Genomic DNA, 25645 nt, shown 5'->3' with positions numbered 1-25645 from the left:
CCTGTGATAAATTAATGTTGTACATTACAATGTATTTATATATGAAAATACAAATCAGAAAAATCCAACTACTGGAGTTCATTCTCAGTGCTGAAATGTCTGATATTAATACCCGGAAGTATTTAAATGGCTAAAATTTAAACCCAAATGGGCTTTGCTTCTGACACACACTATCTGTAGAACTACCCACTGGACTGTTCCAGGACAACGTGTTGGAATGTACTTTGCTTACATTTTGGTGGAGGTTCTGTTACTGTGCCTTTGATAGAAGATGCAGAGCAAGTATGTTTAACTAGCCAAAATCCAGTGTAGCCCGAAAACCAGTGCACCACAAGGAACTTCTGGAAAACATATGGAAAAGGATGATGCTATGGTTTTATTCAGCTTTTTATTTTTATGAAAAAACGAGTAGCTGGAGCAATATTATTATTTGGGTGAATCCTTGACCTTGTAAACATCCAGGATTCATTTTTGAATGAACAAGGTCAGTACATGATCCTTTATTTGTTGGCAGAACAGGTCCATAAATAGCGAGATCTGAGTAATTCTTACAGTAGATTTTTCTCCTACTTCTTCCGGCCAAGCTTTGGAGCCTTCTCAAGGCCTTGAATATATTTCCGAGGTAGATGGTATTCTTCTGCAACAAAACCAAGAGTTCAAATCAGGTAACTATTCAGAGCTCAAGAATTAAAACCTGTACCTTGCTGTAACCTCTCCCACTTCCAGAACAGACTTACCTAGCAGCATCTTGGCCAGATGATGGATTTGGTTGCCTTGGATCTGGACCTGAACTCTGTCTTTTGTTCCAGGTACTGGGGTGATGGTGGCACTGGCTTGCACTTTTTGTTGCAGAATGTTGGCGATGCACTGTGGGTCTAGACCGTACAGCTCAAGGTTCTTGATAATCGTCACCTATGGGGTTTAAGAATTAAGCAAACATCACTGCTGTAGGTATTAGCAAGTCACACCCCACTCATCCCAGGAAAATGAGCTGCCAGAGCCGCTCTCAGAATCTGGGCTTCTGCTCAACGCCCGGAACTTCAGTTCTCTTTTTTTACCTTCTTATTTGATGATCTCTGTGCTACGGTTATGTCGATGGGCTCAATGTTTCCTTTCCTCACAACAGGTTCTTGTCCAAAAAATGTCACTTGGTGCAAGGGCTGCATCCGTTCAAGGCACCTGAACAAAGTTTATACATCCAGTTAGTCTGTGCAGTACAGCAGGGCTGTTAACTGTGCTTTCCACTGCAGCCTCTCGCAGGGTTTGGAGACTACAAGAAAGCCAAGATTCTGTGTGTGAGAAGAATTTGAATCTTAAGGAGGTAGTGTATGATGATCTCATGCAAAGATTTGCATCTTAGCTGTTATTTAAAGGAAAGGTGTATCTAAAAGAAAAGCCAGGCTGCTGACTCGACAGAATTCTTTCTTAGATTGTTCCTGGTTAATATTTTATAAATTGGTTCTTGTAGAGGAAAACCTTTGTCTTCACGGTCCTGTTCAGTTGTTCACAGATTGGTGAAGCAACTTCAGTTTAAAATTCAGCATCAATTGCGTTACTGTTCCACAAGCAAATAATGCCTTCAGAAGTAAGGGAGCTGCTGGAGGTGCCACTGTGCGATGAAGCAGCTCAAGGCAAGTAAGGCACAGTATATAGAAATAATTGCTTTGTCTGAGATGCTCAGGCCACTTGAATCTAAAAGGTGACTTTGTATTATAAATGCAGAAACTGTGCTCCACATAAAAAGAGCAAGACAACTGGCTACCATTACCTAAAAAGGATATGTTCAACAATTTGTTGGAAACGATGGCTTTATAAATACGTACATGCAGAACCAGGCACTGTTTGTTTAGGAGGCTTTCTCTGATAAGCAGTTAACAGGTAAAAAACCCCAAACCAATAGCAATAGTTAGTGCCAGATGCTTGTTACGTGGTGAAGAATGAGATCCTTCAAATGAAGGTCTCTGGATATTTTTTGTTGTACCACCAGCTTAGTTACAGTTACAGTTTAGGTAGCTTGAATAACATGTGGCTTGAGTAGCATGCTATAAATCTGTGTGATCCTGAAACACTAGATCGGGAAAACAGTCACCTGCTCAAGAGGTCATCCCATTTAAGTTTTGAGATTTCATCCTGTTCCGATTTATCTAACAGGCAGTCGCACAGGATGGCATTCACCTTCACAAAGCTACAAAACAAAAACATACATGAGAAGCAAACAAGTTCACTTCTTTCCTCTAACTTCAGCATGTGGAAGCAGGGTAGGACAACTTCCATGTCTACTTACTTTTTGTTTGTTTCATCAACCAACTCGTTAGCCTTCACATAGTTAACAATGATGTTTCTCACCTCGCTGCTTGAAAAAGCGCTGCCTTTTCTAAAGAGAAAGAAATCTTTTTAACTTATTAAGCAGTTGAGAGCTGGGTTCTGTCACTAAGACAGAAGACAGCAACTACTCTGACTCCATTTGGTAGCAGCAGCTCAATAATGAAATGCATCTGCTAGGGAGTGATTTCTTGTTGCACTTCAGTGCCTGCACACCAGATAAAAGGTTCACAGCAGTAATTACAGAGACTCTAAACCCCTTGGATGACCCCAATATAACCCCTAATTTCGCGGGACTGTGGATAACTTGTATAGAAGAGCTCAAACGAAGAAAGGCTGCCATTGAGTACTACCTAAACTATGTCAAAACAGACAAGATTAAGGCACAAGAAGGTGAGTGAGTTCTTTAAATTATCTGGGCATCCTCTTTTCAGTAAACCAAACTGTGGGTGGGCAGAATATGCCTTATCCAGCAGCAAATTAAGACAATCCAAGTAAAATTTATTGATTTTGACACTTGGGCTATCACTTCCTTAGCTGCGGGAGAACTGATGTGAGCATTCATTAAATGCCGTTGTCAAAGTTTCTTATCTTTCCTCCCTTTGCGAAGCAATGAATATGTTCTGATTCCCACCACCTTTCCCAACAAAAATCACAGGGCCCTCCCCACGAAGGGGAACGAAACGGAAAAGCATAGGTTTGTTAGTCTCTCTCTTCATATAACAATAGGTTTGTTATGCTTTTCTAGGGCTTACCTGTGTCCAGATTCCTGAAATAGGGGGATCATTTTTGCTGAAACCCCGTAAAGTGGAATAATTTCAGGAGCATGGTATACTTGTTCTCTGTCTTCACTCTTGCCGTCTTGGGCAGCAGAGGCTGAAGAAAATCCTTCAGGTACGTCAAATGCTTTAATGCTGAAATGAGAATTATTTGGTGTGTGTGAAAGGGATTGAAATGCATCACTTTCATTTTGCTGAGAGACTAAAACCTAGCAAAGCCACGCAAAAAGCTTTCTGGTCTGTTCTGTGTCAGTTCCTCCAAACTCATTCCACTGCAATGGGAGGTTGTGTCTGTGGATTAAAGAACACGATGGGAGAACAGGGGTTTGGAATATTAGCTGCAAGTACTAAACTTGTCCCTGTGCACATTTCAAAGATAAACTTAGATAAGCATCTTAACCCAGGTGATATTAACACTTTTCACTCTGAGTAAAGCCCTATATGTTGGGGAAAAACACCAGATTTTGTTCCCTTCTTTCAGAAACTACCAATTCTTTTAAAGCCCACAATATTCTACATACTCTGGGTGTTTCCAGTCGACTTCCACGATGCTCTCCACACCTTTGTTCAGCTCCTTCACTTGCAAGATCTTCTGGTGCTGCATACATTGCAGGAATTTAGAGAACTGAAGGAGGCAACAATCAGAAATGTGGAGTCAAGCACTTCCAATTCCTGTCTGTGTGTTTCTAACTGCCCCAATGTTACTTGCTCAATCAGAAAAACTTCTTTAAAAGGAAAAAAAAAGCCAAAACACCCCACCCCTCACACCTTTGCTTCTCCAAACACAGTTAGAAGCTCTGAAGCAGAGTAAGCCAGTGTTCCTTTGTAGGCCATCGCTTTGCTCTGTGACTTTCTTACCCACATCTCACATGGACGGCTGTGAGATCTGGGGCAAGGCACTTGGTCTTTGCTGGTCAGCTACACAACAGGGACAACATCAACTCCTTTCTCTGAGTTTTTGTTTGTTAACAGCTTTAGAAAAGGAATGACTTCTTGCAGGTAACTGCCCTGTCCAACAAGATCAGAACCCTTTAACAGCTATCACAGACAGGATTAGCTTCATTCAAAGCAGCTCATGCTTTTAGCACAATTACTTTTCTCCCTGGATCCCACAAGAACAGAGAGTTGAGAAAAAGTACTTGGCTTTTAGGAACAGCTGCTAGGGTTTGTTTGTTTGTTTTATTTGAACAACTCTGACTGCAAACTTTTTCTTTCCTTCTGTTTATTTAAATTAATCCAAAACCCGATTGAAATATCTCACCTTCTTATAGCTTGATTTCTTTATGTCCAGTTGTTTTCCAGCAGGGCTATAAATGGATTTTTTAGAAGTTCTTTAGTTATAAGTCACCTTTCATTTCTTCTTAAATCTTGCTACTTATGCTAGACGTTTCTTAGCAGCAGAGACACGAATCACACAGAGAAAGAACTACTTCTGACAAGCTAATAAATGGACATGATGAGTGAAACTGCAGGTAGGCAAATAGCCAGTTAAGTGACTAAGCAATCTTGAAACAAATGTCAGTCAACTCAAGTGAGCTACCGAGGGCGTATCCTGGTCCGACATCAAAGTATTTGATGTAGTAAGTGAGCATAACTTTAGAAAACAACTGAATTCTACTTTTAAGTCAAAAACTTCATCCTAAATATCACCCTTGATCTCCACAGTTTTAATGGCAAAACCACAGCATGCAAATCCAAAGACAAACTTGTCACCACATACCAGCATGAGAACATATGGCTGCGGAGAAACGTGCTGGTGAGCAGAGGGAGATCTGACTTCTTTACTTTGCATTTTAAGGCATGAAAAAAGCACTGATTAAATAAAGCATCCATTTGCTCTGCAGGGGAAAAAAAAGGATAAGCAAGCCATGAGTAGTCTCTCAGAACACAGCACTTAGTTCCTTCAGACACACAGAACTGTCTCTACCCTGCTCTCACAGTGAGCTCTCCAAAACGCACAGTAATCTAGATCGTGGGTATGGGCTTCAGCAAACCAAAAGGGCACTGTTTGGTTTCCTTTGTACGCAAAAATACCTTGTGGAGTCCTACTGTCTTCAGCTTCCTGCTGAACCTCTGTGCTGGCCTCATCAGCTGTTTCTGCAGCTTTGTCCTCATCGAGTTCCTCCTTTCCCATCAGTGTTGCACAACCGTCTTGCTCCTTCAGGCTCAGATCACCAGTGTCCACGTGCTGCAATGTGTCAGTGGAGAAGCTGATGGCAGGTTCTTCCCCATCTTCAGCCCTCTCCTTGTCAGCAGAATCTGCTACTGAGGGAGCTAAGGTAGGAGGACAAGATTTGTCACCGTATTCCCTACAAAAGGAAGAAAAAAAATAACATAGCTTTCTGTTTACTGCTTGAAACCCACAGGACAAAGAATAAATCTCACCCTGATATAAACCACTGGCGGTTGCATAGATCCTTTTCTGCATCCCCAAAACTATAACTACTTTATAACTATTTTAACTCATCTTCCTCCATAAACTCTATGTTCCCTCCATGAATCCTAATTTAAAACAGAGCAGACCAGTCAAATCCAAGTGCAGAGCAACTAATTTATTTGGTCAAGACTGGCACAGCTGACTGTTTCTAAGCAAAAATCATTCAAAGTTCATTTTTTTATAGAACTAGATTTTCTAAACACAGAGCAACAGGGATGTTCTAGTTTCATTTTTATAATACTCTCTTATTGAGGGAACCTAACCAAATGATCAGTTTTAAATATCAGACTTATCAGTCTGATAAGCTGGAGCCTTAATAATGGTCATACATAAACTGTACTCAAACAACTTAATATGGGGAACGGACAGATTAAGCTTAATGGGGCACAGATTCTTTTCTTCCTATAAGGATAGTCCTTCTATGATTCTATGATTTTAGTAACCACATGAGACTTGTTAGATATTTTACCAAATGCCTGGCAATATACTCACCAGAGGTGATCCATGTACGTGTGCAACACAGCAAATCCCTTCCCTTTCATTCCAGCAGCCAGCATCTCCGCAGTGGACATAGTGGCAACTGCAACCGCTACAGGAGCTCTGGGAAAAGAAGGGAGGACAGCACAAATCCATTGTGCTACTTAAACAAGACAGAATGTTATTGTTGATATACCAAATTTCTTCTACGCTGTCCTTGTTCTGTACAACCTGCTGCTTTTAAAGCATCTAAGTACTTTCTGGTTACCCTTCTGGTATGTAAAGTCCTCCAAAGATTCCCAAGGACATGTGCAGCTGTACTACTGAAGCGAAGGTTGTTCAGTGACGCCTTCTTTGCTTTAATTAAGTACAAGAAGCATATGAACTGCCAAAAGAGAGTAGCAGTCAGAAAAACCCAACAGCTTTAGCACTGCTCCCTCACTCTGGATTTCCTCATAGACAAAAAGACAGTAACTGTGTAGAATGCAATCTTTTCTTATGAAACAGAGTAATTTTTTTTAACAAACCTACCAGCTGTGCCCCAACAGGTCCCAAAGAACCAAATGGCAAAGCTGTCTACCTCAGCTCAAACATATCCTAACCCACAAACTTAAGTGGATCCTTTTCCTGCTGTATTTTCCATTGTTTAGGCCCAGAGTGCATCAAGTGCGCTAGAACAATTCTGCTTTTGATTCTTCAAACCTCGCAGTCTTCCTGTAAAAAATACCTTCATTTAATTTTTAGTTTCTAAGAAACGATACGAGTAAAGACTCCTCCGTACCTGTTTCCCAAGAGGGTGACAGCACAGAGCGTGCCCCGCTCTACTTGAGGAAAGCCAGAAGGTGGCACTACAACTCCTGGAAGCATCAGATCTAAAGAACAGAATAAAGCGCATCCATTTCTCAATGAAACTCAGCCACTACCTCCTCCACCCCCAACCCTCCTGCTACTCAGCAAAAACAGCTGAGCACATGCCAGATAAAATACGATAAAATACGATTGTCCCTTTCTCTTAGGAAACCAGCAATTCTTGCTACCACCCTGTGGTACAAGGGATCCAATTTAAAAGGGTGCTGGGTAAAAAACTGCAGTAGAGCTAAGCACGTTCAGCCCCTTGCGCTGTCAGGAGTAGTTTTTAAAAGAAAGGTGTAAGCTCCCAGAGCATTACTCCTCATTAATGACACGGAAAGAGAAAGGAACAGGGAGATGTGTCTGGAACTGCCCATTTACTCCAGGCTGCCCAAGGGCAGCTTATCCCAGCAGCTCTCTCCCTGGAGAGAGAAATGCCTACCCTTTGCCACTGCTAACCCAGCCCTCCTGCTCTGACACAATACCTGCACTTAGCTGTGAACTCTCGTCAGCAGGAGGAAACAGCCTTAACATTGCTAATCAGGACAGAAACAGTACGCCTCGCTGTGTGCTTCCTTCTGCTTTCCATACGTGGGATGAACAGACTGGCATGCGAGTAAAAAACAATTTTCTATGCTGCACGTACAACATCAGGTCATCACCAAATCATGTAGTATCTGTTCTCCCTCATCGCAGCTAAAATTGTCCAGAACTTGCAGTCTCATGGACTGACCTGTGCTCCACTGTTTGGTTTTGCAGGCACCTTACTGTTTTCTCATCAATTTAATGTGTGTGCTGAAGGAGCCAAGAATATTTTACCTCTGGTTCGCTGTCACTACTTTCAGCATATCTACAATGAACTCTGCAAAGGTAACCAAGCTTCCACACCTCTGAGGATATGAAATCACATGAAGCCCTTAACGTGACAAGGTAGGCAGCTCATGTGCATCATATAAATAACCAGGGCAGGCAGAAGGTATTTGAATTCAAGGAATGGATATCGTGAATAGCACTGCCTTGTTTCTCCATTTTGTAACTGAATTCTCCCTAAACCTGCACGTCTGCAGCACTGGAGAGTCCCACACCTTTTCTCTTCTTCCTGCGATGTGGCTCTACCTCTCCTCTCTGCTTCTCTTGGTCATTGTCTGTCATTATCTTCAGATTGTACCCAGAAGTAGCCTGGTTGCCATGGGAGATGAATGACCCGTAGACCTCTTTCATCCATGTCCTTCTCCCATTAGTGAGACTTTTTTTTCCCCAGAAACTAGGTCACTACAAGTCCGTAGCAAGGCTGGCTCAGATGTCTATCACAGATACACAACCAAGCAATTTGTTTACTTTGTTTGCTTTTGGGGAAACAGAGAGACTGCAGTTCTACTTTAGATAGTATGCAATGGAAAAAAAAAACCACCTCTTCCTACACATGGACTTCCATTCAGAGACTAAGGCCACAGTGGCTGCAATTTAATCTTTTTCTGGTTGAGCAGTTCAGCAATTTAAAGTTTATGAAGACCTGATTTTCATGAGTCTGAACTGCATCCAAAGCAGGTTCCAGGAAATAAGACTCCTTTCTTGTTAGTCTTGATCCATAATTAGGTGGTAGAGCCAGAAATCCAGGAATTCAAATCTAACCTCACCTGCACAATCCACAATTTACTTGACAGTGATTAGAACTGCAGGTTCCAATACCAACTCCCTTCTTATCCACAGCATAAGCCAGTTCACCTCTGAGGCAGCAGGAAGCAGGGTGGCAGCACAGGAACTCAGCTGCTTAAGGAGAGTTATAAGAGACAGAGCAGTGACACGGGTAGTTCTGTGTCCCAGTTCACAGGTGCTGATCACCCTGAGAAGGTATTTCCAAATCCGAGGCTCCCACGTGGAACAGGTAATGCAATTAAATACCTTAACCTACTTTTTTTCATTCACAAAACTCCTTAGAGCTAATTTATTTTCCTTTTTTGGACATCACTGTGAATTACTTTAGTGTACTTATTCTTTATACTTTTTTGTTTCGGGTACATTTTTACCACTGGGAGAGAAAACATCCAAAAAGCCCTGAAGGTAACTCCTGTTTGCAGTGCAAGGTGGCAAAGTTGTGATCCCCTTACCTGCTCCTCCTGCTAATTTCCGCAGCACTGGGGGCCATGTTGAAAAAGCAGGAAGAAGGTCTGGGTAGACCCACAGGGCATACACTGTCCCAAAACAGAACCAAAAGTTAAAGATGCATCATTAAAAACTTCTCTTAGCCATTGCTTCTTCCTAACTTTAGGACTAAGCAGTACAATAACAACCACAACTAAACACTCTCCTGTTACTTGGGTAATCAAGGGATGTGAAGGCAGAATAGTCCTAAAACAATTAGTATAAGTGATAGAGAAAAATAAACCACTAGTTAATTCAAGCTGCTGTTAAATATTATAATGGATATAGATAAAAGTTTGCATTATTTTCCTTAAATTAAGGACATTTTGAGCTAAAATGCTACTCCAGCAGGGAAGATCTGCTGGTTATGGGGTAAAATAAGAGCACAGAATATCAGAGCAATTCATTGCTCAACTTCAGGGCTGCCTAGAGTGGACATCTTGCTTCTTGGAACCACACCTTGCAGAGAGAAAGGGGACTAAGATGCTAAACTAAGACCTAAAAGACTCGTTTCCTGGTTTCTAACCTCTGAGCACGTCTGTCTCCTTTTCGCGGAAAGAATCCAGAAATGCCACTGATTTTGCAAAGATGTTGGTAACAAAGGCACTAAAGATTATGAAGTCAACCGATATCACAGTGACAGGATAGGTACTTAGACACAGGGAAATGTTTCTGGAGAAAGGCTGGCCCCCACTAAGTGAAGATGGAGGATCATTCCAGTCCCCATACCTGTTGGATACAGAGCTTTCTCAATTTCAAACAGTATTGGGTTCCTGTTATTCACGTAAACAGTGACGGCCTCCCCTTTGTGACAGTATATTTTGATGACATTAAGCTCTTCCTTGTTTGGAATAAACTCAGTCAGTTGTTCAGCACTAAGGTTTGGAAAAGCTGCTGCAACATCTGTTCGTAGTTTTCTCCTGCAATGATAAAATCGCAAAAGTGTTACAAAGCTGTCTAGACCACCCCTCAGAACAATTCCTACATTGACAGTTAGTACTTCGTGGGCTGCTCATGAGATTCCCACTTTTGCCTACTAAATTATGTCGTGAAGTGCCATGGCCACATGTGTTTTGAACTCCTTCAGGGATGGGGACTCCATCAGTGCCCTGGACAGACCCTGCCAGGGCTTCACCGCTCTTTCAGTAGAGAAATTATTCCTAATATCCAATCTAAACCTACCCTGGTGTGACTTGAGGCCATTTCCTCTCGTCCTATCCTTTGTCACTTGGGAGAAGATCCCAGCATCCCCCTCACCACAACCTCCTTTCAGGAGCTGCAGAGAGTGATGAGGTCTCCCCTCAGCCTCCTCTTCTTCAGGCTCAACAGCCCCAGGTCCCTCAGTTGCTGCCACAACCTCTGCTCTCCAGCCCCTTCTCCAGCTGGATCAGGGGCTCCCAGCCCCATCCAACCTGGCCTTGAACCCCTCCAGGGATGGGGCAGCCACCCCTGCTCTGGGCAACCTGTTCCAGGGCCTGCCCGCTCTCATACTGAAAAAAAATCCTCCTTATATCCAGCCTAAATCTGCCCCTCTCCATTTATCCCCATTCCCCACGTCCTATCACCCCAAGCCTTCGCGAACAGCCCCTCCCCAGCTTTCCTGCAGCCCCTTCAGGCCCTGGACGGTCGCCCTCAGGTCTCCTCGGCGCCTTCTCTTCTCCAGGCTCAACCCCCCCAGCCTCCCCGCGCCCCCTGCTCTCCAGCCCCGTCCCCCGGCCCTCCTTGCCCCCGGGGGAGGCCGGGGCCGCCGCCGCCGCCCGCACTCACCGGTCGGACCCCTTGATGGCGGTGCTGGCCCGCACGCGGAAGGCGCGCGCGAACATGGCGGCCCCGCTCCCCGCCGCCGCCGCCCGCCCGCCATGGCACCGCGCGGCGCGTCCGGCCGGAAACCGCGGCCCGCAGCGCCACGGCCGGGGCACAACGCGGCCCGTCCCTGTCCCGGTCCCTCTCTCCGTCCCATTTCCATCCTCATCCCTCTCCCCATCACTGTCCATGTCCCTCTCCCTGTCCCCATCCCATTTCCATCCTCATCCCTCTCACGTCCTCATCTCCCTCCCCATCCCATCCCCATCTCCATCCCTGTCCCTATCTCCATCACATCTCTGTCCCTGTCCCATCCCCATGCTGTCCCAGTACTATCCTCGTCCCTATCCTGATGCCCATCCCAGCCCTGGCCTTGTCCCCATCCCCATGCTCATCCCTGTCCCAGTCCTGATGCCATTCCTGCCCAGAGGAGAAGGACCTGGGGGTGTTGGTTGACAGCGACTGACTATGAGCCAGCAGGGGCCCAGGTGGCCAAGAAGGCCAATGGCATCTTGGCTTGGATCAGACACGGCGTGACCAGCAGGTCCAGGGAGGTTCTTCTCCCTCTGGACTCGGCGCTGGTGAGACCAAACCTCGAATCCTGTGTTCAGTTCTGGGCCCCTCACCACAAGAAGGATGTTGAGGCTCTGGAGCGAGTCCAGAGAAGAGCAACGAAGCTGGTGAGGGGGCTGGAGAACAAGAGGAGCAGCTGAGAGAGCTGGGGGTGTTTAGCCTGGAGAAGAGAAGGCTGAGGGGAGACCTCATTGCTCTCTCCAACTCCCTGAAAGGAGGTTGTGGAGAGGAGGGAGCTGGGCTCTTCTGCCAAGGGACAGGGGACAGGACGAGAGGGAATGGCCTCAAGCTCCACCAGGGGAGGTTTAGGCTAAACATTAGGAAAAAAATTTTCACAGAAAGGGTGATTGGGCACTGGCAGAAGCTGCCCAGGGAGGGGGTTGAGTCCCCTTCCCTGGAGGGGTTTAAGGGACGAGTGGACGAGGTGCTGAGGGACATGGGTTAGTGATTGATGGGAATGGTTGGACTCGATGATCCTGGAGGTCTTTTCTAACCCTGTGATTCTTATCCTGGTCCTGATATATAGTATATACTATATATTGTTCTAGATATATTTTTTCTGCGTATATATATGCTTATATCACTTCTCCAGGCCGAGCAACACCCGCTCTCCCCTCCTATCCTTGGCTGGGAGACGCTCCAGCCTTCCTCTCACCCTCGCATCCTCCTCTGGACTCGTTCCCTTCACATTTCTACCCCTATACATCCACCCACCACAAGGCACATCTATGTCTATGTTGCTTTTTGAGGCCTCACCCCAACTCTCACGGTTTAGATCGGAATGGTTGGACTCGATGACGCGGTGGGTCCCTTCCAACCTGGGGATTCTATGACTCTCCTAGCCTGTCCTTGGCCAGGAGATGCTCCAGGGCTCGGACCTCCCCCCCACCCCAGGCTCTATGTGTATATGTGTGTATATATATATATTTATAGAGATACACACCCCCCCCCCCCGCCCAGGCCCCCCCCCGGCGTGGCGCGCATGCGCGGCGGTTGCCGTGGCGACGGGGGCGGCGGCGCGGCTGGAGGAGCGCGGGCCCCGCCGGGGATGGCGGCCGCGGCCCCCCCCGCCCCGACATCATGCTGCTGGGCCGGCAGGCCGAGGCGGCCCTGCCCGCGGGTGAGGGGCCGCACCGGGGCCGCGCGTCCCCCTCTCCCCCCTCTCCTTCCCTCCCTGCATCCCTCCCCATCCTTCACCCCCATCGCCATCTCCCCTTCCCCGCGATCCCCCTCTACCCTGTTTCCCCCTCCCCTTCCCAGTTCCTCCCTTCCCTTTTTACCCCTCTCTTCCCTGTTTTCACCCCCCTTTCCCTTTCTCTTCCTCCCTTTTTCCTCCCTTATTTCCCTCCTTCACTCCCTTGACCCCCTGTCCTCCCTGTCTTGCCCCTTTTTCTCCCCCCTTCTCTCTCCCTTTTTCTCCCCCTTCTCTCTCCCCCTTTCCCCCCTTCTCTCTCCCCCTTTCCCCCTTCTCTCTCCCCCTTTCCCCCTTCTCTCTCCCCCTTTCCCCCTTCTCTCTCCCCCTTTCCCCCTTCTCTCTCCCCCTTTCCCCCTTCTCTCTCCCCCTTTCCCCCTTCTCTCTCCCCCTTTCCCCCTTCTCTCTCCCCCTTTCCCCCCTTCTCTCTCCCCCTTTCCCCCTTCTCTCTCCCCCTTTCCCCCCTTCTCTCTCCCCCTTTCCCCCTTCTCTCTCCCCCTTTCCCCCTTCTCTCTCCCCTTTTCTCCCCCCTTCTCTCTCCCCTTTTCTCCCCCCTTCTCTCTCCCCTTTTCTCCCCCCTTCTCTCTCCCCTTTTCTCCCCCCTTCTCTCTCCCCTTTTCTCCCCCCTTCTCTCTCCCCTTTTCTCCCCCTTCTCGTTCCGTTTTCTTTCTCCATCTTACTCCCTTTTTCTTCTCCCTTCTTGCTCCCTTTTTCTCCCCCCTTCTTGCTCCCTCCTTTCTCCCCTTTTCTCCTCCCTTCTTTCTTCCCTTCTTCCCCCTCTTCTGCCCCCTTCATTCCCCCCATCTTCCCGCTTCGTTCCCCCCCATTTACTTCCCCCTTCATTCCCCCCATCTTCTCCCTGCTTCGTTCCCCCCAGTCTTCTTCCCCCTTCATTCCCCCCCCGTCTCCTCCCCGGGTCTTCTCCCCCCTTCGTTCCCCCCGTCTTCCCCCCTTCCTCCCGCTTTGTTCCCCCCTTCTCTCCTCGCCCCCCCTTTCTCGCTGCCCCTTTCTCGCCCCCTTTCTCGCCCCCCTTCTCTCCCCTTTCTGGCCCCCCTTCTCTCCCCATGTTTCCTCCCCGTTGTCCACCCTTTCCCCCCTCCTCTTTCCCCTCTTCTGTCTCCCCCATCTCTCTCCCTCCTTGGTTTCCCCCCTCTTTCCAGCCCCTCAATCCTCCTCTCAGCTTCCCCATAACCCCCCCACTTTGTCCCCCCTTCTGTTTTCTCTCTTCTCCCCCTTCCTCCCCTTCCCCCTCTACCAGGCCTCAGCATGGGTTTGGCTGCATTAAACGTTTCAATTTTAGCATCTTTACCGATATTTGCTGTGTGCAAGCCACCATGGCCTTGTTTTGTGTTCCTTGCAGCAGAGCGGCTAACTGTAATTCCCACATATCATTTTTAAGGGATAACCTACTTGGAAGGATAGTCCTATCAACTGTTTAAGTGTATGCTCCTTTTCTGCTCTCAGTGGGGCTAGTTCGGGATTATCCTGCTTAAGGGAAACCCGGGAGTGTGCCAGTTACTGTATCTCAAGGATGAATCCGTAGTGCGCAACTTGATTAAAAAAAAGGAGAAGCTTTGAATTAAATGTATGGCAAATTAAGATTTTCTGAGTGCTTTGGGCTCTGTTCTGATATTAAACTATGAGGTCAGACAAAAAAAAACCTGAGACTGCACCTGTAGTTCTTTCTATTTGACAAATTAAGAAAATGAGTTACGAACACCTTTACAGTCAATCCCTTCGGAGCTGAAACCCGTCTGTGTACGATACTGCCAGTGTTCAAAGCAATTGCACAGATCCTTTTTGAAAAGGCTGTTGAAGATCTTGGTAGGTTTTGGTTTCATATCTTCTCCCAACTGAAAACGATCTGCTTTGAGCACCGACTGGATCTTTGGGAGCTCTTCACCATTGGCCTCAGCCAATAATTGAGAAGTTTCCATCACGGATTTCAGCTGCATGTGAACTCACTGTTTATTCTTGCACAGTGACGTTTTCCGACTGGGGGTAAGGAAACATCTCTAGATGAACCCGGGTTCACTCATGCTGAGTGAAGTGGTGGAACTGAGCCTTGTCTCACTGTGACAGATCAGAACATGTTCTCTAACATCTCTGTGTCGCTCTTGGTTCCCGAGCTACAGGGTGAGTCTTGGGTGTTTTGTGTCAGACCTCTTACAGGCAGTTACGTTCTCAAGATTGAGAACTGATGAGCTTACAGCCTAAAATGTGCTAAGTGAGATGCATTTCAGCCTTTGTCTCTGTATCCACTTGAATCGTTGTGTCTAACTGATTTGTGTATGGGACCTTTCCAGCCAGGTTTGGTGATGGGTTATATGACTCCTACATGAGGATAGATCAGCTTAGGTACCAAGAGTCTACAAATGAAGAACGCAGCCCCTCAGGACTTCCTTCCCTTGGAAGATCTAATGTGAGTATTTTAAAGTTGTCTGGGTCTTCATGTTGTGTGGTGTGGCAGTGAGAACAACTGAGGAGTTGGATTTCTCCCTATCGGGAATAAATTCAAATTGTGGGATGCTGCAGCTTTGTAGTAGCTTATTAACATCGTTGCTTTTCCTAAGGACGTGGTGTTGAATGTAGAACTTGTTGGGCAGCAGCAGAAATTCTATCTGACTGTCCTCGGCTCACGTTTTAACTGAGAAAGTTGTTTTACACAAGGTTGAAGTGTTCTGTGTCACCTTGTCTGTTCATTTGTATGTAAGTCCATTCCTGCTTTGCTTTAACTCTTGCACCTTTCTATTTTAGTTTCCCTCATGAAAATTCCGAGTGATAAATACTTAGGAACAGCAGGAGGATCAGTGTGGGTTTGCATGGTTACCAAGTATCATACAAAAGTATCTTGCTCCTCTGAAAACTTTGGCATTGTCTGCCACTTCATTTGCTAGGAAAAAAGCTCTTCATGGACTGAAGGTGTTAAGATGTTTCCTTGACAGATGTGGAGTTATAAGATGTTCCCTTAAATTGATTCAAATGAATGGTAGTGGTCATGTTTAGCTGTACAATGCTCTGGCCTTTATATGGTTTTCAAATGAAGCAGGCAAGGATGAAAATCCATTTTAATGGGAAAGGATCTGGCACTAAGTGATGTTTGGTTTCCTTCTTGCAAGGTTTTTGTATTACGTTGTGATGTTCCATGAGAATTGAAGAGTTCTCATGTCTACAACTGCTCATGCTTTTCATCCCAGCTGTAAGAACATAAATAACTCTGCTTTGGGAATATGTGGGTTTGATTCAGTTTATTTTATTCGGTATTCAGATAACAGCTGATGCACTTTTGCAAAACCAGTTGTATGGGAACTGGGTTAACTGTTTCCTCCTGTTCTGGAAGTAAGTGACAGTCTTCAGCAGGGTGCACTTGTGTTGTCAGACAGGTTTCTTGGCTGCTAATAGCACTTTATTAATCAAACCAAACCTCTGCAGCCTGTGATTTTTAAGAGAAAGCTGTTGAGAGAAAGCTGATGTTACCCAGAAGTCATCTGACTTTCGGTGAAACTCTTTGGAGTTCAAGTTAGGGCTGATGCTGATCTATATTTGTGTCTGGCTGTCATGTGCCAAATCATTTTGGTAGTCCTCTAAGAATTATAATTTAGGCTTTGCTACTGAATGGCTGTTGAGGCGAGTTTGAGATCCAAAGCCGTGGTTTCTTCGTGAAAAAATAATTTCACGATAAATGGAATAGCAAGTTCCTTGTTCATTTGGGGATTCAAAGGCACAAAATGTTTGACACAAACAGCAGCATTAGCAGAGTTGCTGTTGACCCAGCATGGAGAATATTTCAATTTAGGGCTGCTTGCAAGGCTTCTACACTCTATTTTGTTGCTCTGATTGATGACATTCAGACTGTTGACAGCATTTTTAGAACTGAAATACTGGTAAGAAATTTGTGTAATAAGCGGTATTTCTGTAGGGTGTTTTCAGTCTCTGCATAGTTTGCTCATCCAGCTGGAGAAGGCAGAAATAGCCATGGCCACCTTCTGCGTTCTCTGCTGAGGGGCAGTTGTGTCTGTTCCAACTCGGTGTTAAAAAGCTGCTTCTGTTGGACATGCAACTGAAACCCATGTGGGAAGAACATCAAGTTTTGATTACAGGGGTGAAAAGAAGGCATCTACTGTAGAAGGCAGGTTCGGCTTGTTTTTTCCCCTCTCTCCCGCAGAAAACCCAGAGAACGAACAAGCGTGAATCTCGTTCTGTGCTTATGTTCTCTGTTCATCTGTAATCTTACTGCTGGACTGAGTGGTCTTTCTGCTGGTTCTGAAGATAAGTCATCCTTATCTTGGAGGTGCAGCCAGACTCCGAGGAAAAGCTGTTTATTCTAAGCAGCTAGGGTTGGGTTTTGTTGTTTTTTTATTTAAGGCGTGTGTCTTACAGCGCACTGTGTTTTGAGGTTGATAGGACTCGGTCATGGAACTTTGTGAGATGCATTCGATGGCCCCTGGTCACCACTGGTAAGGACTAACTTCTGCAGGAAATGCTCCTTTTGGGGGGCTCGTGAGCAGGAGCTAACATTTCAAGGCAGCACCAACAAACAGACCCTTAAAAGATACGTGTGTAGCTGGTTTTGGCGAGAACATTCATTTCCTTTATTTACTGCCTGTGCTGAGATGTGGGGCTGTATGTAAGTAAAAAGGAATGTAGTTTTATTGCTGTGGATCGGCAGGCTTGTTTATATTTTTTGTTTGACTCTTGTGTAGTTATTTTGGTTTTCAGGGTTTTGGTTTGGCATGCGTCTCAAATCTTTATTTTTAGATTAAAGGACAAAATGGAAGCCAGATGTTGCTACTGTAGTCAGAACTCTTCAGTGGGGCACAGCACCTCTGCTGTCTGTCAGCATGGAGTGTCAGTGAGCGGAAAAAGAGAATAACTGCTCTTCTAGTGAGGAACTGAGTTCCAGGGAGTTCAGCATTTACTGAATTATAAAAATGACAAGCTAGAAAAATATGACAGTGCTTTGCTTGCTTTCTCTGCTTTCATTTCAGATGTGAATATTTTAACGTAGGGCAATACGAAACAATGGTTACTGAGTACTGCAACGAAGTTGGAGTATTCTTAATTATTCAAAGCTTCCAAGTCTGTCTTCAGATAGTTGTGCATCTCCTGATTTCAGAGGGAGTTGTGGATATGGTGGTATTATTTCCTCCTTCAAAGAAAAAAAAATCAGTTTTTTTGTTAAGTAGGGTTCGTCTTGTCTGGCTCAGTGATCCTTTTGCTCCTTGTTCAGCTTGGTTACACAGCCTCAGTTGCTGCTGTTGTTTCTTTGTCTTTGTCTGGCACACTTGTCTTTGCAATATTCCAAATGCTTCCCTGCGCGTCTGTCTGTCGGTGGGTGTTTCAGACAGGTGCCAGTCGCATCTGTCCTTCGTTGCATTTGCTGCACCCACAGTTAAAGCTAAACATAGCCATTCCCCTGGCTGCTTGCTGACGGCGTGCATATGAGTAGAGAGAGGTGTTCTGTCCCTGTTTGTCTGTCTAGGGTTTACCCTTTATGGCCTTAAAAATACCCTACATTTGTGTAAGTGCTTGTTTCAGTAAGCTGCATTCTCTGTGCGCCCTTCGCTAACAATGCTTGTGACTTGAGTTACTTTAAGTCCAACTTTTTGTATCTGTTCCTAATAGAAATAAAAAAACTGTCGATGATACTGGTTTTGGTTTAGGTGGTATTGATTTTATTCGAAGTCTGTGCTTTAAAAGATAAAGTAAAGCTGTTTGTTTGTTTTCCCATCTCTAGGTTTCTAGCAATAGACTTGCCATGAAGGATCATCCCTCGATTGGAAGTCAGGTCAAAGTGGAGCAGTTATTTGAGGATTCTGGCAACAGAAGGAGCATCACTCTTCAGTCTGCAGGGATTACTAGTTCAGAAAGATCTCTTCCTTCCCTGACAAAAGATAAAAGCGTAGAGACCCTCAGCACTTCTAAAGGTGGTAGTAGTAGCTCCTTGAAAGTACATAAAGCCATTTCCCAAGCTCCAGAGCAAGCTGTCAAACAGTACAAACATCAGTTGTCTGCATATGAGCAGCAAGAGATCTTTAATTTTTCTGAAATTTACTTTGTGGGTCCAGCTGCAAAGAAGAGACAGGGAGTAATCGGTGGTCCCAACAACGGAGGATACGATGATGACCAAGGCAGTTACATTCACGTGCCCCATGACCATCTTGCTTACCGATATGAAGTGCTCAAAATCATCGGCAAGGGCAGTTTTGGACAAGTTGCTAAAGTCTATGATCACAAACTCCACCAACACTTAGCCTTAAAGATGGTTCGCAATGAAAAGAGATTCCATCGCCAAGCAGCTGAAGAAATACGGATTTTGGAGCATCTGAAGAAGCAGGATAAAACGGGCAGTATGAATGTTATTCACATGCTAGAAAGCTTCACCTTTCGGAACCACATCTGTATGACTTTTGAACTCTTGAGTATGAACCTGTATGAGCTAATCAAAAGAAATAAGTTTCAGGGCTTCAGTATCCAGCTGGTACGCAAGTTTGCTCACTCTATACTGCAGTGTCTGGATGCCCTTTATAGAAACAAGATCATTCACTGTGACTTGAAGCCAGAAAATATCCTCCTAAAACAGCAAGGGAGGAGTGGAATCAAGGTTATAGACTTTGGGTCCAGCTGTTTTGAGCACCAAAGAGTCTACACTTACATTCAGTCCCGATTTTATCGGGCACCAGAGGTAATTCTGGGAAGTCGCTATGGGATGCCCATAGATATGTGGAGTTTTGGCTGTATTCTGGTAGAGCTGTTGACTGGATATCCTCTTTTTCCTGGAGAGGATGAGGGAGACCAGTTGGCTTGTATGATGGAACTACTCGGAATGCCACCTCAGAAGCTTTTGGATCAATCCAAGCGAGCCAAGAACTTCATCAACTCTAAGGGTCATCCTCGCTACTGCACTGTAACTACGCATGCAGATGGAAGAGTGACCCTTAATGGGAGTCGATCCCGCCGGGGTAAAATCCGAGGTGCTCCAGGGAACAAAGACTGGGTGACAGCGCTGAAAGGCTGTGACGATCCCTTGTTTATAGAGTTCTTAAGAGAATGTCTCAGCTGGGATCCTTCGACACGCATGACTCCGAGTCAAGCTTTAAGACACCCTTGGATTTGTAAACGAACACCCAAACCTCCCAGCACTGATAAAGCCTCCAATAAACGGATATCCAGCTACACAAGTTCTTTCACAGGAATAGGTTCCAAGTTGCCTCCTGTAGTTGGAGTAACAAGTAGGCTGAGGGCGAATTTAACATCCGACTCCAATGGCAGCATACCTCTATGCACTGTGCTACCCAAACTCGTCAGTTAATAAAGAACATCTCCTCAAGCTCTGCCTGGGGAGGTTCAGGCTTGACATCAGAGAAAAATTTATCATGGAAAGGGTCATTGGGCACTGGAACAGGCTGCCCTGGGTGGGGCTTGAGTCCCCTTCCCTGGAGGGATTTAAGGCACAGGTGGACGAGGTGCTCGGGGACATGGTTTAGTGGTTGATGGGAATGGTTGGACTCGATGATCCTGTGGGTCTTTTCCAACCGAGTGATTCTGTGATTCTGTGAACATTGTATTGCCCAAAAACATACTGTGTATTTTAATTGTTTGTTAATAATGTGTAAGGAAGTTAAATACAGAGGTTTTTAATGGATTTACTTTTTATTAGAGGCGAAATCTTGACTATACAAGGTTCAGTGTAGATGTTCACACTCAAAGGGCTAACTTTTGTCCAGCTGTTTCACTCACAACGTGGTGCGTATGATGTTACGGAGGAGGTCAGCTCAGCTTTTGAGTCAAACAACAGTTTGACAGGTGTGCTTTTTGATAACGCAGGTTTAGAAATCAAGCCATTTCTTGTCAGGCCAGTTTAACAGATTCTTTTGCTTAAGACAACAAGGGAAATTGTTTTAAAATATGTATTTTCAGTTAATTCCCAACTATCTATTGTCAAAAGCACAAAAGAGTTGATGTAATGCATTAGGAACATACTTGCAAATTGCTAACTTAGGTTTGGAAGGATTTGATTTCTCTGTGCCGCTTTTCCCTTATCTATCCTGGCTGAGATTTTTAAAAATACCATGGGATGTAGACACCAAAGAAATCTGGTGTTGAAATTTTACCATCTGCTTTTCTTTCCCCTCCAAAGGAGCACAGAAACACAAGGGAACACAGGATATAGTGAAATAAAACTGCTAATGTTGGTACACTTGCTATTTCCCTTAAAAGTCTATGGAAACCTGGTCAGGGAAGCCAGGATCAGGACTGATCTGTCCAAGCGTGTTCCAGTTTGTCTGAGATGATTAATCAGTTAGTTTCTTTGGAGCTCAGATTTAAATCATTGGCTCTGCCAGGCGTGTGCATGTGTTTTCCTGTGTTGTTCCCAGGACAAAACTGTTGAACTACAATTGAGATTGTGGTCACTTAAAAAATGTCTTTGTGGGGAGAGACGGGGAGGGGAAGAATTTATTTGTTTCTAATATATTCCTTCAGGTCTTTGAGAGAGGTGTGCCGACGTTTTCTCATTCTTTAAATATCTGAGTTTGTATTTCCTTTTCCTTTATCTTCCACAAACATGAAAAGGTGAAGTGGCCTCTAATGACAACAGCACAGCTCCTTCGTGTCCTTCCTTCTTGCAGCCACATGGCCCAAGTCCATTTGCAGAAACATCTGATCTCTTGCCAGTTGCCTGGATGCAATTTTAAATACAATTTAGAGCTTTTATTAACAAAAGGTTTTAAATTTAATGTGTTTCTCTGTCGCAGGCTTTTACTGTTAAAACAGGGAGACTCGGTACACAAACGAAGGGATTATTGGGGTGATTTTTAAGATAAGTTAACCCCATGTTCAGTACAAGACCTGCTCTGGGAGACGATGGGGCTACGCGCTCTCTCTCTTTAATGACAGCTCTGGAGAAATGTTGGGTGGGGTCTGGATGAAAAGTCACAGAGGCAGAGCCAAAGCTCCAAACTTTCCAAACTGTTGTTTAACTGGAGGTTCTTGGCTTGGATTCCGAGTTCTTTTGTTTTACAAGTGTAAATCCAATAAGCTTAGTAATGATATTAAAATAACAGTCTAGCCTTTATCCGTGCAGCTACAAGCAGTGCCAGCATGTATGGTATGTTCATGGCTCATTTCATAGGGGTGCAGGAGTGGTATTTTATTTTGCTCAGCTGAGAGAAGTTTTATTTGAATGGAGAATTAAGGAAGTGGATTTTGGGGGAAGTGGCAGAAAATACTATTATTTTAGTAGAATCTCTAACAGATGTGATGTGTTTTCAGAAGCCAGAAACATTCTTCTTCCTCCTCTGCCCTTTAGTCTGTGCGTTTTTATACAAAATACACCTGGGAAGTGAGGAAAGAGGAATCTTTTGGGAGTCATAGCCAGTTAGGAAACATGCGTGGAAAAGCACTTTATATACTGGAAAGTAACAGCAGCGTCTGGAGCCTGGCAGAGGCAGGAGAGTGCTGGTGGGCTGGGAGCTGTACGAACAGGTCTCCCCTTAGGAACACTGTGTTATCGTGATTCTAAATAATTATGCCAAATGTAGCATAATCATCCTGTGATTTCTGGGAACTGGGTACTATTGAGGTGACTTCTGATGTAACAGCCTGTGTCATCTCTTTTAAGGCTGGTGCTGTAGAACTGCAGAAGGAGTCATTGGCTGCCAAGGACGTTGCTTTTTATCTAGAAAATGGGTTCAGCATGACCTGACTGCACCCAGTGCCCGTTATAATTTCTGTGTGCTTAACACTGGATCTTTATTAATTGGGACTAGTCTATTGTGAAATCATGTGCATCGTTACCTGTCTTGCTAATTCAGGTCCCTGGCTTCTGTCACCAGAGCAGGTGAGAAGGAAGAGGTCTTAGAGGATTTTTGTTGTATTGCAGAGGGTTTCTTCATATCCCAGGATGTACAGCTGAGAATATTTTGGTTTTGCTGCCAATTACTAAGTCCCATTTTCTTAATGAAATATTTCCTTTCAGTGAATGGTGTGACCCAGTGTTCCCAAACTGGGAGAGCACTTCAGACGAACTAATCAATCTCGTATCTGGGAGAGAGCTGAGGAATTAGCCCTGTAAACACATGGATTATTGGGCTCCCTGGGAACTGGGAATTGCCCACAGCCGTGTGTGGGGCGATGAACCAAGGTGGTGTTGTTGGGTTTGAAAGGATGGTGGTCCTCGCAGTGGCTGTCTTCACTGAGATACAGTCAAGTCCCAAACGCCCACTTGGTCCTTTGGGAAACTAAACACTAGTGAGATCTGAAATTCCCAGAAGTCTGTCGTTTTTCAATGTTGTGAAACTGGTTAGACTGTTAAAAGTCATCTAAATAGATGAATAGTGCAGCTTTTGGTCTTGTGGTAACTGCTTTGTGAGCCTGTTGATGTGCCAGCACTGGAGCTCTTCCACTGGAACTTCAGCCTTGTTCTTAGGAGTGAGTACAGAACAAATGCAAATTACTTGGATTTACAGCAGAACAGACACTGCATTTAGAAAAGTCACTCAAGCTTGTATTAAAGTGTTCTATATAATGTTCCCTGTGTTCTACTACACTGTTAGTCTCTATTGTAAATAACACCCACTGTTTATTGTCTGTGTTTTTAGCTGTTCAGTTCAGCAATAACTGCATAGAAACCAATGACAAGGCGTGAGCATTAGATCTGAGGGATACGCCTTGCCCTTGCAGTTGGGTCCAAGTATTATCAGCCTGTCCAAGCTGGAAGGAGAAGCTTGTTTTAGGGGAACTCGGTGGGACAGGGAAGTCATCTTCGCTGCAGAGCGTGGTACCGCGGAGACACCCACTCAGGCTGCGTTTGGTTCTTTACAGGTTTGATCTCGCTAACATTGGCTGCTGGCCGCGAGGCTTGGTTCACAGCAGTGACCGATGATGGAGATGTGGGTACAGCAGATGCTCTTCCCTAGGGTTTTCTATCCTTCCCATCCGCTTGGATAGGAGCTCTAGCTGTCTGCTGACCTGAGAATTCAGAGCAGCCCGAGTGGAAAACTTTAAGGTGACTTCTGTGGAAGAGGCGAACGCATTGCTCAATCTGGAGTTATTTACAATCGTGACCTGTTAGGACTTTGATGCAGCTGGAAACTTTCTAAGCAGCAGTTTCCCAGCGAAGGTTCTTTGGGATGGCCATGCTCTTTAAAAAATCTACCTCTGAAATAACCCTAGGGCCCTTTTTAAAGGGAGATTCACTGCAGGCTACAGCTCTTCTGTTTTTTTCTTGTTTAATGCCACTAGCTGTTCTGGCTGTGAAACGCGTACATGATGATCTCAGCAATGTCTTGCTAATCCTAGCCAGACAAGCGAAAGGCTGATGCTGCACCCAGAGATCTCTGCTCCAATGATTGATACAAATCCCCTGCCTGGCAAAGTTGAATTCTGTTGTGGAAGTGGAGAGCCAAAATAATATGGAAAGATCTGCAGCACTTCTCTGCTGTGCCCTGCTGAGGTGCAAAACAAACCATGCTGGAAGACTTTCGTAATTAAAAAAAAAACCAGCTTTTGCGGTTTTTAAGTGCTCAGAGCTGTGGGTACCTGGCAGCTTTAAAAACTGGACATCACAGGGGCTGCAGGAGAGCTGGAGAGGGGCTCTTGATGAGTGCAGGGATAGGGGAAGGGGGAATGGTTTTAAGCTGAGAGAGGGGATATTTGGGACTGGGGTTTTTTGAGTTTTTTTTGGTTTGTTTTTGCTTTAATTTGATAGAGGCTTGGGAAGATGCATACACTTCATACTTGCTCTAACAGAGCCCTCGCGTGTTCTAAAATGCTGATATCTTCCAATTTTTTAACTCCCACTGTAACACGTAAAACCCTTGGGTCGTCGGAGCAGGCTTGGATAGGTGAACATCATCCCTGTGCTGGGTGACGTGAATCAAACACAGTTCTTGCAGAGGAGCTGGTTGGGTCCGTGCGGCTGTGCTACTAAAGAGCAACCCATGTTCCCTCTACATTGTACTGTGCCTTATTATTTTACCAGCCTACATCCATCTTGGTGCAATCAAATTACTATTCAGGGTTTCTTACACGTTGCAGATGTTCATCCTCACTGTCAGCGTCTAAAGACTTTACAGGTTAGCCTTTTTATTGTAAATGTTGTGATGAGGTATAATACAGTGGAGGATGTCGAAAACTTTCAAGGTGCATGTGAGTATAACTCTGTGAAGGAACGCTTCGGAAAGAAGTCCGTCTCGAACTATGTATCTCGATGTAATGAACAGATATTTCCTAAAGTTGTATTTCGGTTCGTTTTTAAAAGAAAATAAATGCATAATTTTCTTTAGCGACAGACTGGGCAAATTCCTAACAGAAGGACTTGGTTTAAACAAGAAGTACGAGTTATTTCCCGATGGAATTGCCAGACACCACCTCTGTGGTGTCCAACTAGAGGTTCACGGGGAATTCTCCGTCGCTGAATGGATTATTTCAGTTTCTCTGGGCTAAACGCGATGGGTGCTCCTGTCTGACAAGTGTTTTCATTAACGGTGCTGTAATTAGAACACATCGAAGTTTGGCCGTGACATTCTCCAGCGTCACTTTCTTCTCCAGCCCACCGGAGATCTTTTTAAAGCCCAGAATCCCGCTTATCCCTAGGCTGAAAGGAGAAATCCAGTAAGAGCCACATAAGGAAGATTTGCTTTTATTAGAAACCTATAAATGGGTAACCTACTGTACCCGAGTGGATATTGGAATGGTTTGAAGATGAAATCATCCTGCAATAAAAAGGTCTCTGGTTCTGATGAAACGGTCTGTGCAGAGTTTCCAGACAGCACCCGGTGGGGTTTTGTTCCCTGTTTTAGTATGGGAGAATGGGCAAAGGTTTGATTAAAAAAGCCTGGACAGTCTCCGTCTGAGGGGTTTGTGTGACTGAGCGGTGTTTTCTCAGGCACAGCACCTCGTTTTATAAAAACAAGCTTATCCAGCCACACTGTGGTGCTTGCTGGTGTAAAATGATAAGGCATTGTAGCACGGATTCTGCTGTTTGGAGCTGCTGTAACATGAAGCGCTGTGCAATGCCAGCTAAGGAACGGGGGAATCCGATACTAAAGCTTTATTCCTATCATTCGA

The 25645-nt window shown here is 45.2% G+C and overlaps 2 protein-coding genes across 5 annotated transcripts; one reads left to right on the top strand and one right to left on the bottom strand.

Moving 5' to 3' along the window:
* Nucleotides 1-374: 374 nt before the first annotated feature.
* On the bottom strand, nt 375-10900 carry EIF2D (eukaryotic translation initiation factor 2D). 2 transcript variants are annotated; one of them, XM_069876018.1, is made up of 15 exons: nt 10774-10900; nt 9736-9926; nt 8973-9056; nt 6797-6887; nt 6031-6138; nt 5136-5410; nt 4822-4939; nt 4363-4408; nt 3623-3726; nt 3078-3236; nt 2285-2374; nt 2090-2185; nt 1059-1179; nt 738-912; nt 375-637 (listed from the first exon to the last, which is right to left on the bottom strand). In XM_069876018.1, exons 1-15 carry the CDS (start codon nt 10827-10829, stop codon nt 567-569), a joined length of 1785 nt encoding a protein of 594 aa, XP_069732119.1. In that variant the 5' UTR covers nt 10830-10900; the 3' UTR covers nt 375-566. The 2 variants fall into 2 exon arrangements, with proteins under 2 accessions (XP_069732119.1, XP_069732120.1); XM_069876019.1 differs by lacking the exons at nt 8973-9056; nt 9736-9926; nt 10774-10900 and adding an exon at nt 8502-8657.
* Nucleotides 10901-12366: 1466 nt separating this feature from the next.
* On the top strand, nt 12367-24866 carry DYRK3 (dual specificity tyrosine phosphorylation regulated kinase 3). Of its 3 annotated transcripts, none has more exons than XM_069876235.1 (3): nt 12367-12502; nt 14881-14996; nt 18312-24866. In XM_069876235.1, exons 1-3 carry the CDS (start codon nt 12463-12465, stop codon nt 19884-19886), a joined length of 1731 nt encoding a protein of 576 aa, XP_069732336.1. In that variant the 5' UTR covers nt 12367-12462; the 3' UTR covers nt 19887-24866. The 3 variants fall into 3 exon arrangements, with proteins under 3 accessions (XP_069732336.1, XP_069732338.1, XP_069732337.1); XM_069876237.1 differs by having other exon boundaries at nt 12391-12502; nt 14885-14996; XM_069876236.1 differs by lacking the exons at nt 12367-12502; nt 14881-14996 and adding an exon at nt 16940-17031.
* The last annotated feature ends 779 nt before the right edge of the window (nt 24867-25645 follow it).

This window comes from Phaenicophaeus curvirostris, chromosome 24 (assembly GCF_032191515.1).
Source record: "Phaenicophaeus curvirostris isolate KB17595 chromosome 24, BPBGC_Pcur_1.0, whole genome shotgun sequence".
NCBI lineage: Eukaryota > Metazoa > Chordata > Aves > Cuculiformes > Cuculidae > Phaenicophaeus > Phaenicophaeus curvirostris.
Note: the sequence above shows the minus strand (reverse complement) of the source record. Positions and strands in the feature narration are given on the sequence as shown.

Coding starts and splice junctions, on each gene's coding strand:
- DYRK3 (XM_069876235.1), top strand. CDS start 12,463: ATGCTGCTGGGCCGGCAGGCCGAGGCGGCCCTGCCCGCGG. Junction 12,503..14,880: donor CGAGGCGGCCCTGCCCGCGG/GTGAGGGGCCGC, acceptor GGACCTTTCCAG/CCAGGTTTGGTGATGGGTTA. Junction 14,997..18,311: donor CTTCCCTTGGAAGATCTAAT/GTGAGTATTTTA, acceptor TCCCATCTCTAG/GTTTCTAGCAATAGACTTGC.
- EIF2D (XM_069876018.1), bottom strand. CDS start 10,829: ATGTTCGCGCGCGCCTTCCGCGTGCGGGCCAGCACCGCCATCAAGGGG. Junction 4,409..4,821: donor AGCCATATGTTCTCATGCTG/GTATGTGGTGAC, acceptor ATCCATTTATAG/CCCTGCTGGAAAACAACTGG. Junction 2,375..3,077: donor TTTCAGGAATCTGGACACAG/GTAAGCCCTAGA, acceptor CTTTCTCTTTAG/AAAAGGCAGCGCTTTTTCAA.